General features: G+C 44.9%; 1 protein-coding gene across 1 annotated transcript in view; it reads right to left on the bottom strand.

Annotated features, from left to right (window-relative positions):
* Positions 1-10,493, bottom strand: part of LOC147620181 (large ribosomal subunit protein uL24z-like) — a 30,993-nt gene extending 20,500 nt beyond the window's left edge. The window contains exons 1-3 of the mRNA XM_086772377.1: positions 10,337-10,493; positions 9,413-9,525; positions 9,175-9,316 (exon numbers count right to left, since the gene is read on the bottom strand). Coding sequence (XP_086628503.1) covers positions 9,175-9,316; positions 9,413-9,525; positions 10,337-10,352 — 271 coding nt within the window. The 5' untranslated portion in view covers positions 10,353-10,493. The remainder of the gene's footprint in view (positions 1-9,174; positions 9,317-9,412; positions 9,526-10,336) is intronic.
* Positions 10,494-11,340: the final 847 nt, after the last annotated feature.

An 11,340-nucleotide genomic window follows, 5' to 3' on the forward strand; every position in this document is an offset into this window, starting at 1 on the left:
GGAAAGCCTTGGCATACACGTATTGATCCGTGCAAGGCTTACAAGACTAACAGGATCACCTTCATGCATAAAGGCCGAGAACATGTAATTGATGCTGGTGAAGAGGGTGATACCATTCCCCTTGTATCTCATGTACAAATTAAGAAAGTAATGAAAAAGAGTATTTTTGCGTACTTGATTTTTGTACGAGATCCTAATGAGAAAACTAATGTACATGTAAACACTCTTAGTAATGATAGGCTGAAATTTTTGCAAGAGCACAATGATTGTTTTGCGGATGAGTTACCAAATGAGTTACCACCTGTACGACCGGAAGATCATCGCATTGATCTTGTGCCGGGTAGCTCACCACCTAATAGGCCAGCCTATCGTGTAAGTGCATCCCAAAAAGAGGAGATCATGAAGCAAGTAAATGAGCTTCTTGAGAAGGGTTTGGTTCAGCCAAGCTCTTCCCCATATTGTTCACCCGTCCTCTTGGTTCAAAAGAAGGATGGATCCTTTCGTATGTGTGTGGATTATAGAGCTTTGAATAAGCTTACCATCAAGAATCGATTTTCGATTCCACGCATAGACGACATCCTTGACAAGTTGGATGGATCGGCATGCTTTAGCCGAATTGATCTCAAGAGTGGATATCATCAAGTGCGTGTAGTGCCTGAGGATGTACACAAAACTGCTTTCAGGACAGCATTTGGGCTTTATGAGTATCTTGTTATGCCTTTTGGTCTTACAAATGCCCCGGCTACATTCAATAGAATGATGGATCGCATATTCCATAGGTACAGGAAATTTACAGGTGTCTTCTTTGATGACATACTAGTCTTCTCGAAGACCGAAGAAGAGCATAAAGCTCATTTGGCTATTGTTTTTGAAGAGCTCCATAAGCATAAACTCTTCATAAATGCAAAGAAGAGTGAGTTCTTCTTGTCAGAGATACATTATCTTGGACATATTGTGTCCAAAGATGGAGTGCGGATGGATCCTGCAAAGATTGATGCAATTCGGAATTGGCCCGAATTGAGTTCAGTGCATGAGATCCGTAGTTTTCTTGGATTATGATCTTACTACTGCAGGTTCATTCGGCACTTTGCATGGATTGCTTCTCCTTTGCATGATTTGACAAAGAAGAAGGCCGTGTTCAAATGGACTAATGTAGAGAGAGATGCATTCCTCAAATTGAAAGATGCAACTACTCATGGTCCAGTGTTGATCGTTCCGGATTTGCAAAAGCCTTTTTGTGTGGAATGTGATGCATTTGGAAATTGCATAGGGGCTATCCTTAATCAAGAGGGACATGCCGTGGCTTATGAGAGTCGTAGATTGCATGATGTAGAGCTATCTCTTGGCATTTATGAGAAAGAGCTCTTGGCTGTAATTCATGCACTTACTATATGGAAACATTACCTTCTTGGGGCTTATTTCACTGTGAAGACAGATCACCAGAGTTTGAGGTATTTTCTTACTCAAACTAAGTTGTCAGAGAAGCATATGAGGATGGCCAATTTCCTCTCTATGTTGATCTTGCACACCCCAGGAAAGAAGAATGTAGTGGCCGATGCATTGTCACGAAAGCCGTATGTAGCAGCTATCTCGGTTGCCTCTCATGGGGACTTGTCTACCATGCGTGATTTGTATCATACGGATGCTGATTTTGCCACTATTTGGGCTGATTTGATGGCTGGTCATGCACATGCCTCATATGTGATCAAAGAGGGTTATCTCATGAAAGATAATTGTTCCATGCTCCTCCATATGCTGGTCATAGAGGCATAATGCCTACTACGCACATGATTGAGCGGTATTTCTTTTGGCCAGCTATGCGGAAGGACATAGAGGCACATGTACGTGCATGTATCACCTGTCAAAAGGTCAAATTTGATAGGCAAAAGGCACCAGGTTTGCTTTAGCCATTGCCTATTCCCACGCAGCCATGGGAAAGTATTACAATGGATTTCATTATGGACTTGCCACGTACCCAACAGGGTAATGATGCAATTTGGACAATTGTGGACAAGTTTAGCAAGCAAGCTCATTTCTTGCCGGTCAAAAAGACCATCAAAGCTGAGCATATGGTTAAAATATATCTTGCACAAGTGTTCAAACATCATGGAATGCCGAAGTCCATTGTGGGGGATAGAGATCCCAGGACTACAAGTCTCTTTTGGTGGGCCTTATTTGATAATATGGATACCAAATTGAACTTCTCATCAGCTTATCACCCTCAAACGGATGGGCAAAGCGAGGCTGCAAATTCAGCCGTGTTGGATCTCTTGAAATGTTATGTGGCGGATCATAAGTCTTCTTGGGAGAAGTACTTACCGCTTGTGGAATTTGCATACAACAACACGGTGCATGCATCTACGGGAAAGGCCCCGTTTGAGATTGTTTATGGTAAGGTGGTTTTGCCACCCATCCTTCGCACAAAGGATGAGATATTTGCAGCTGATGAGTATGTAAGAGACTTGGATATTGCTTTTGGTCAGGTGCGGACAGCCATTGCAAGGTCACAAGACAAGCATAAAAAGGCTGCCGACAAGCATAGAAGGCAATTGGATGTTAAAGAGAATGATTGGATATTGCTGAAATTTGAGAAAGCAAGACTTGCAAAGAGGCCTGGCAAAGAGGGTGCATATCCTAAGCTTGCAACCAGGTACTATGGACCTTTTCGAGTGATCGAGAAGATCAATGAAGTGGCTTTCAGATTGGCATTACCTAGTCATTGGCACATACACAATGCTTTTCATGTGAGTCTCCTTCGCAAGTATGTAGGACCGGAGCCCAATGAAATGCTCATTGAGGATCCACCAGAAATGGATGAGCTTGAGGAGATCTTGCAGCCAGAGCAGATTGTGTATCACAAGGAACGCAAGCTTGCTGCAGGCAAAGTTGTGAGGCGTTACCTTGTGAAGTTTAAGAACTATCTTCCCATTGATGCTAAATGGGTAAATGAAGAGTTCTTCAAAGATTACCCGCATGTGCTTCAGACATATTTGGATGCATTTCAGTTGCGGACAACTGTTTAGAAGCGGGGGGGGGGGGAATGTCACCATTTGGCCACCCAAATGGTTCACTCTTGCTTTCACACTATGTACATATTGGATTGGTGTCCATGGCTTATGGAATATGCCTATGCATGTGATTGACACGTGTCATGCTGTATAGTTGGATATGATATTCCGCTGGGACTTGATGTTATCATGCCCGGAATATCTGGAGGACTTGGCTTTCCGCTGGGACTTGTGCCTTTGTGTACATGCCCGGAAACGCTTGGAGGACTTGGCTTTCCGTTGGGACTTGTGCCTTTGTGTACATGCCCTAAAACGCCTGGAGGATTGGCTTTCCACTGGGTCTGGTATCGCATATACTTGCCTAGAAACGCCTGGTCTTATATGGTTTCATGAACGGAAATCGCTCATGCCAATGCTGCATTGCATAGCATCTTTATGTGCTTGCCTGCAAATGAAATTGCATGCTGTTTTCATGCCTGCATGACCTATGTGTAGTTCCGGGTAAGGGGACGCCCGCCCGTGAGCCGTGCGTGTGAAACTGTCTGCTGACATGGTTGTGTGGCATGTGAACAGGTGGTAAGTATTTCTCGATCTAGGCTCAAATAGCTCTTAGGACTTAGCCAATATTTATAAGTGAGTGCGTTCCCATTTCATTAAAGTTTGGGCACCCAAAAGTCACTTATAAATCATGACCTCTTCCAAGTTCACACTCACTGAAGTCCCGAGGCGGACAAGACTCAATGTCCAAGACCTGATCCTCCCCTTTTACTCATAAATGGGCATCTCCCCATGTCCCTTCACCTGATTGGACCCCAATTCACTTACTTATTAAGAGAAATTCGTGTTTTCTCTTCATGAGGATTTTTGGAGGCTGAAAACTCTGTTTTTCCACCATTTCTCTCCATTTCCAAGCTCTCCATAGCCATACCCAACTTGCTAGGGTGTTTTCCAAGCTTCCAAGAGTGTTTCCAAGTGCTAATCACTCTCCTACTCACTCCCAATGACTGAAATTCAGCAAAACAGCTCTCATTTTTGCTGTAATTTCTGGTCTTTTTGCTGAAAACCCTAATTTCAGCCTTCCTTTCTCAAGTTGAACCATAGGGGAAGCTTTCCCAAGGTTCCCTTCATTCTCTTGAAGACTTTTGTCGCGAAGGATTGCGGCAAATCGAAGATATCAACACTTCTAAAGCTTCCAACGCGAAGGCTTCCGCTTGCAACAACTTCTATGAAGACTGGTAAGGTAATTGGACAATGTATTGTCATTACTTACTCAGTAGAAGGGCAGGACTCCTTGTTTAGCCGCCCTGTGTAGTATTTCTCTTGTCCTATGTGCTCTTGAAGATGTTGCTACCTTGCTTGGTAGAACATAGAGCCAATGGTAGAGAATATGGGCACTGAAGTCGGAGGCAGCTCCTTGGTGATCTACATCGACATACCATTGTTTTCTAAATGCTGAATTTCATATGCATTGGCATGGAGGATTTGGCAATGGATGCCCGTGAAACTATGTATTGAATTTCTCCAATAGTAATACAATTTACTCAAGGGAGGGGTCGGCCGTTCCGGCTCATTGTGTGCCTCTTGTCAATTCAGAAATTTACTTCTTGTATTTGAGCAAGTGTCCTTCAAATCTTAGTGTATTTAAGTGTATTGATTGTGTTCAACCAAGTTACAATTCCCAAACCATTGTTCTAGTTGATAACCTCAATCAGTACAAGAGGTTGAGCCCGCAACTGGAGTAGAGCCCCCGCAACGACAGGAGGCTCCACGATTTGTTCAAAAGGTTATGCTCAGCGGCCAGGCATCGACTACAAGGGTACCTTTGCACCGACAGCAAGGATGACCACTGAAACCGATCCCGTCAAGTGGGAAAGACTCCGTTGGACACCCACACGCTTAATAGCACAACTTTAAAATCACAAATTTGAAATGGACAACTTTAAAACAACTTGAAAAGTAAATGAACAGAAATGGAAAGATGGACACCAGCACTGGGGCCGGAACGGGCCGACCCCCCCTCAATATATGATATATTTATTGGGAGTATTTAAAGAATACAATGCTCCATGGGTTCTGAGAACCAGATAATGTCCATGTACATATGAAAACAGTACCAAACAAGTAGGCTCGGATTTCGATGTAGAAAACTCGAAGCAGAATGACCACTAGCGTGGTCCAATCGCTACGGTCCTGTGCTTTCACTTGACTCCGCGGAGAGCGCCACACTGGTGTTCCGAGACCACGCACAGACAGGCGCTCTCGTACTAACGCCTGGCTCTCCCGATCTCAGCACCTTTGGACCGAGGTTCGCCCATATAGCTTGGACAACCCGGCACCGAACGGGTGTAGGCCGAGCGGGACGAATTTTTTACCAGATTTAAACATATAATACTTTACTCAAATCTGAAAATCACTTACTTGCATATGGTTGATATGAAACCAATACTTGTAGTATGATGAAGTCTTCCAGGTGATGCGAAGTCCCTTTGATGAAGACTTAGTCGCCTCGTGGTGAACCACCAAGGCAAGTTCCACCACAAAGGGCACAGCCGCCTGCTGTGAGAGAGAGAAACTTCCACTTGCAAGAGAGGAGAGAGTCAATACACAGCTACCAGTATAAATTATAACCGCCAGCAAGGGGGTACAGAAGGTACACAGCCTGCAGCAAGAAGGTACAGAAGGTACACAGCCTGCAACAAGAAGGTACAGCCTGCAGTACGGAGGGTACAGAGGCTGTTGCAGCCAGTCGCTTGTGGAAAAACAAACGTAGGAGAGGTGTAGGGCAGCCACCAGAGAGTACAGTCGTAGCAGAGGGTACAGAAGATGTGACCTGAACTGGGGGCAACCGCCTGTGTGGAAGGTACCACAGCCTGCAGGAAAACAGGCGCAAGGAGAAGAGCAGCCGCCTGTAGTTGCAGCCCCTGGGAAGAGTAGCCGCCTGCAGGGCAGTAGCAGCCAGCAGCAACAAGCTCAATCGCCTGTAGAGGGGCAGGTACAGCAGCGGCAGAATCAGCCGCCTGTAGAAGTTGATGGAAAACAAGCCGCCTCCAGAAGAATAATCGCAGAGATGGTAGTCGCCTGCTGGTTCTCCACGTAAGAGGGAAGCGATTCCTAGCACGCTTGAAGGGGGCCCTTTCTTTTAATAAAATTAATGTGTAGTTAACTCTTGATATCCACGCATGCATGTGGGGACTAGTGGGGGTTGGTGACCATGCCCACCCCCACACTCACTTAAAAGTGAGGCTCCCCACCTTGGCCCCAAAGTGGGTGCCCAAAGGGGTGCCCACTTTTAAATAAGTGTGAACCCCTAACCTTATAAATCAAAGGGTTAGAATATAAATATTAAAAACTACATGTGCAACATACTTACCACCTGTTCACATGCACTGAAACTTGTCAGAATACAGGGCAGACTTCACGACTCACTGGCAGGCGTCCCCGCTCAGTAAGTAACACGTCAAGCAGGCAAACACACAAATACATGTCATGCGAAAACAGTTTCAAACATGCAAAATATGTGTGCATGTGCAAAAAGTAACATGGACATATCTCCCGTTCATGGAACATGTACAAAATATCTGTCGGCACAAAACTGGCACGACATAAAAACATAAAATCCTGGTCTTCCTATGGAGTGACAGTCCCATAGGTAAGACACAGTTCCAGGCACGAGTTTCCCTAGGTGTGACAGTCCCATAGGTAAAACACGGCACGAATACTGGCTCTTCCATGGCGTGACAGTCCCATGGATCGAACACAGTCCAGGTCATACACGGGTGGCACTGATCTGGCTCCCGTCCATACGACACCATCCTGCTAACACACGGGTGGCACCAGTCTGGCTCCCGTCCATGTCAGCAAAATACTGGCCTCTTCACATGAGACACTGGCCTGGCGTCAAGTGAACGAGACGCAAAAATGTGGGAATGGACCAAATGGTCGGCCAATTGGTGACAACCACGATTCGGACCATTCTTGCCCTTGCTTCTTCTCAGAGGTGGCCTATGTAACAAATGGATGTAAAATCTGCGTTCCTTAATGGTGACCTACAGGAGGAGGTGTATGTTGAGCAGCCTCCAAGCTTTGTTGTTCCAGGATCAGAAGGAATGGTTTACATGTTACGTAAGGCCTTGTATGGTCTTAAGCAAGCTCCCAAGGCTTGGAATCAGAAGATTGATTCCTTCTTTGTTCAGACTGGTTTTCAGAGATCAGTTGCAGATCCCAACCTGTATCTCTTTCGGGAACGCAGCATGGTTACGATTGTCATACTTTATGTGGATAATCTCATTCTCACCGGCGATCATGTGGAGCACATTGGCGTGACGAAGGCTGCCTTGTCAAAGGAGTTTGAGATGACCGACCTAGGCTTACTCCACTTCTTTTTGGAATTGGAGATCTAGCAGACCCAGAGGGGATTTTTGTCTCTCAGTAGCGGTATGTTCATGAGTTGCTTGAGGCCTTTGGGATGGAGAATTGCACGCCTATTACTTCGCCGATGGACCCGAATACAAAGTTAACTGTTAATGATCCTTGTGAGCCAATTGATGCCTCGTAGTATCGGAAGTTGGTTGGTTCATTGATCTAGTTGCTGAACACCAGATTGGACTTGAGCTTCTTTGTGGGGCTGTTGAGCTTTTTTATGCAAACGCCATTGAAGTCTCATTGGGACGCAGGATTGCGGATCTTGCGATATCTACAGAGTACGAAGGATCTAGGACTCTTTTACACAGGAGGGGATGGAGTCAGACTCCAAGGTTGGAGTGACTCAGATTGGGGAGGAGATCCAGATACGAGATCTACTTCAGGTTACAGTTTTACCCTCGACTCAGGAGAAGTTTCTAGGAGCAATAAGAGGCACCCAACTATTGCCCTATCTACGACAAAGGCAGAGTATCGAGCTGCTTGTGGTGCTGCTTGCGAGGTTGTGTGGCTACAGAGGCTGCTAGGCGAGATTGGGTTTCCACAGAAGGAGCCCACAGTCATCCAGTGTGATAACCAGAGTTGTATAGCTATTGCTCGGAACCCGATCTTCCATGCCCGGACCAAGCACATAGAGATATAGTATCACTTTGTACGTGAGAAGATCTTGAATGGTGACATCTTGCTACTTTATTGTTCGACGGAGGACAATGCGGCAGACCTCTTCAAGAAGTCTCTACCTCAGGCTATGCTCAGGCGGCACTCCAGCTCCCTAGGGTTGATTTTACAACCAGGAGCTGAGAGGGGGTGTTAGAAGTCATCTCCTGTCTTCATTAGACACCAGGGCCTCTGTTGTGGATATACCCACCCTTTGTAGGTGTTTTCTCATTTTTCCTCACTCCCCGTATTTCTTTTCCATTTTTCCCTATTTTTCCAGGGTGTGGGAGGTAATAGTGGACCTGTAGGCTGTACCAGATGCTGGCCGACTGGTCACTGGCAGTCCTAGATTCTCTCTGATATTGGCCGACTCCACAAGTGTGAGGGCCGACCCTGAGAAGCTGGCCGACTGGTGATATTCATTGGACGTGGACATTTTTGTCCTGTCGGCTGTCCTTACTGTTGCAGGCCGACTGCATATATGGGGCCATATAAAATGGCCCCATGGCTCCCCACTTATTGTATCTTGTTTTCATCTTTGGAATCTTGTGTATAGAGAAGAGTTGCACGCCTATCTCTGTCCTTCTCTTGTGCTGTCTATTTTCTGCACTCTACTTGCTCTTGTAGTCTCAGATTTGGTTATCATCTCCGCTGCATATTTTGACAGTATATACATGCATACATATAGATATAAAGATATATATGTGAGCGTGTATACATACACAACATGTGTGTGTGTGTGTGTGTGTGTGTGTGTGTGATATAAAGATATATGTATGTGTGTGTGTACATACACAACATGTGTGTATATATATATATGTGTGTGTACATACACAACATGTGTGTGTGTGTGTATGTGTATGTGTATATGTACACACACACACATGTTGTGTATGTACACACACACACACACACACACACACATATATATATCTTGATATCTATATGTATACATGTACATACACACGCATGTATATGTACACGCGTTTAGCATAAATGTTTCAACAAGCACCTAGCACATGGAGCATCAAACTTATTATATATATACATTTACCCAACAAGCACCCAGTACATGGAGGAGGAAACTTACCATTCACTTTCTCTCGAGTAATCCGCTCAACATGTATGACCCACTTGCGTCTGTATACCTGCACAATTTTCCCTTCTCTGCCTTTGTAGGTGCCTCTGACTACCTGGACCTCATCATCCTTGCGGACAGGCACAGAGCGAACCTAAAACATGAAAAGAAAATCAGAAACCAACTTGGACACCTCATTACAAATCAGAGTAAGATGGCCACATTGAGCTCAATAGCCAATAGAGCTCACATTATGCTTGTTTCTCAAAGCAGAGGAGAGTGGTGCACTCATCAATATACGCCTCAGACTGGAAGGTGCTGTGAAATGCGCCTTCCTGGACTTCCGCCTGGAGCTGCTGACTCCTGCAGAAAGACAAGGCATTAAGAAATACATGAACTAGATCCAAAAATAACAGAGCCCAAGTACACAGCATGAGCTATCCAACAAAAAAAAAAGACGTCTATACCCAAATAATCCCACAAATGCTATCAAGCATGCCTACTAAGATACAAATGTGAAGAAAATGCATGGTGCATCACCATGACAGGAAAAGCCCTTGCAATACCACCGTCAAAATAGCAATGCAACATCAGAAGGAAGGACAGCTTATCAGTGTCACCATAACGTGTAGGTAGAAATAGTTTCTGAAACCCAGAAACCCCATACGAAAGACCACATATATAAGGCCATGACTCCTTTCATTTACTTCCCAGCGTAGTTTTGCTTCATGAGTCCTCTTCCTTTTGCTAAATCTCTGGTGTTATGGTGGCTTTTTGCAAGGGTTTTATTGGGAAATTTTCTGTATGCATTTTCTTAGGGTGGTGTTTAGAGGCTTTTAATGGCTGTGGCCACATTGTCGGTTGATATTTGTTTTCTTACTGGTTTATTTCATAATGCCATGCCTCTGAGTGATAATAATTTTGCTTTTGTGCGTGACGAATTTTTAGCGCTGTGATCGAGCTTGGGAACACGAGCAAGGCAGAGAAGAGCCCCACACGCGTGGCTGGAGCTTTCGAGGAGAAAGCGCACAAACCCTTAAACTAGAAGACAAACCCTAAACCTACAAGAGAGACCCTAAATCCTCTTCGATATGCCTAAGCCATGGCGCCAAGAAAACCAAGGCGATACGAGATTTGGTAAAGCAGAAACGCAGAAGAAAGCGAGAAAGCTTACTTGGATTGTACTTCATGATGCTGGAGAGGCGTTGAAGCTCGCAGGCAAACAGATGGTTAACACGAAAAAGAAGAAAATGCGATGTAGTTAGTCTCCAAAAGAAACCCTAGGCCCTAACCCGCTTACCCGTACTAATCGAATGTTTTAGGTTAAGTGCAAACTTAATCATTGGTATAACGCGATCTTGTTCTCCACCTATAGTTCGGACTTGCCATGTCATTAGCCCGGGTATGCTTGTTTGCATGTGTGTGAGACACTGAGTCTGTAAGATTGAGTGGTGTCAAGCTTCCCTTTGGTATGCTTCATTGCATGTGTGTGAGACACTGAGTCTGTAAGATTGAGTGGTGTCAAGCTTCCCCTTGGTATGCTTCATTGCCTGTATGATGGTATCGTCTTAGGGGTCCTCCCCTTCTCGATCAACACAAGAATGTAATCAAGCTAATTCATAAGAAGGGTCCCAAGGAAGTGATTTCCAACTAGAGACCCATAACCATGCTCAACATTGCCTACAAAATTTTTGCTAAGACCCTCGCGATAAGATTATCTGATAGCTTAAAAGATTGGGTTAGAAAAGAGCAAAAAGGGTTCATTAAAGGGAGATACATTCTTGATGCCATCATTGCCTTATGGGAAGGCATAGAATATGCCCAACAAACTAACCAAGATTTCATGTTCTTCAAAATTGACTTTGATAAGGCTTATGACATATTAGAATGGGATTTCATTTTACAATCCCTAAGAGATATGGGAATGGGTGAGAAATTCACAAATTGGGTGAGAATCCTATTTGGGTGTGGGTGTCACTTAATGGCCACCTCACTGAAGCTTTCGATCCATTAGGCAGGGATGCCCCCTTTCCCCTCTTCTCTTTGCAATCACGACAGACGCCCTTGAGTGCCTGGTCCAAGATGCGATGAAGAAAGGATCCTAAAAGGGATCACCCTTCCTGGACATAAGGCCCAACTCTCCCTCCAGCAGTTTGCCGATGATACCAATAGTCTTGT

The sequence above is a fragment of the Cibotium barometz genome, chromosome 32 (genome assembly GCF_041138505.1).
Source record: "Cibotium barometz isolate CiBa-2024 chromosome 32, ASM4113850v1, whole genome shotgun sequence".
Classification (NCBI taxonomy): domain Eukaryota; kingdom Viridiplantae; phylum Streptophyta; class Polypodiopsida; order Cyatheales; family Cibotiaceae; genus Cibotium; species Cibotium barometz.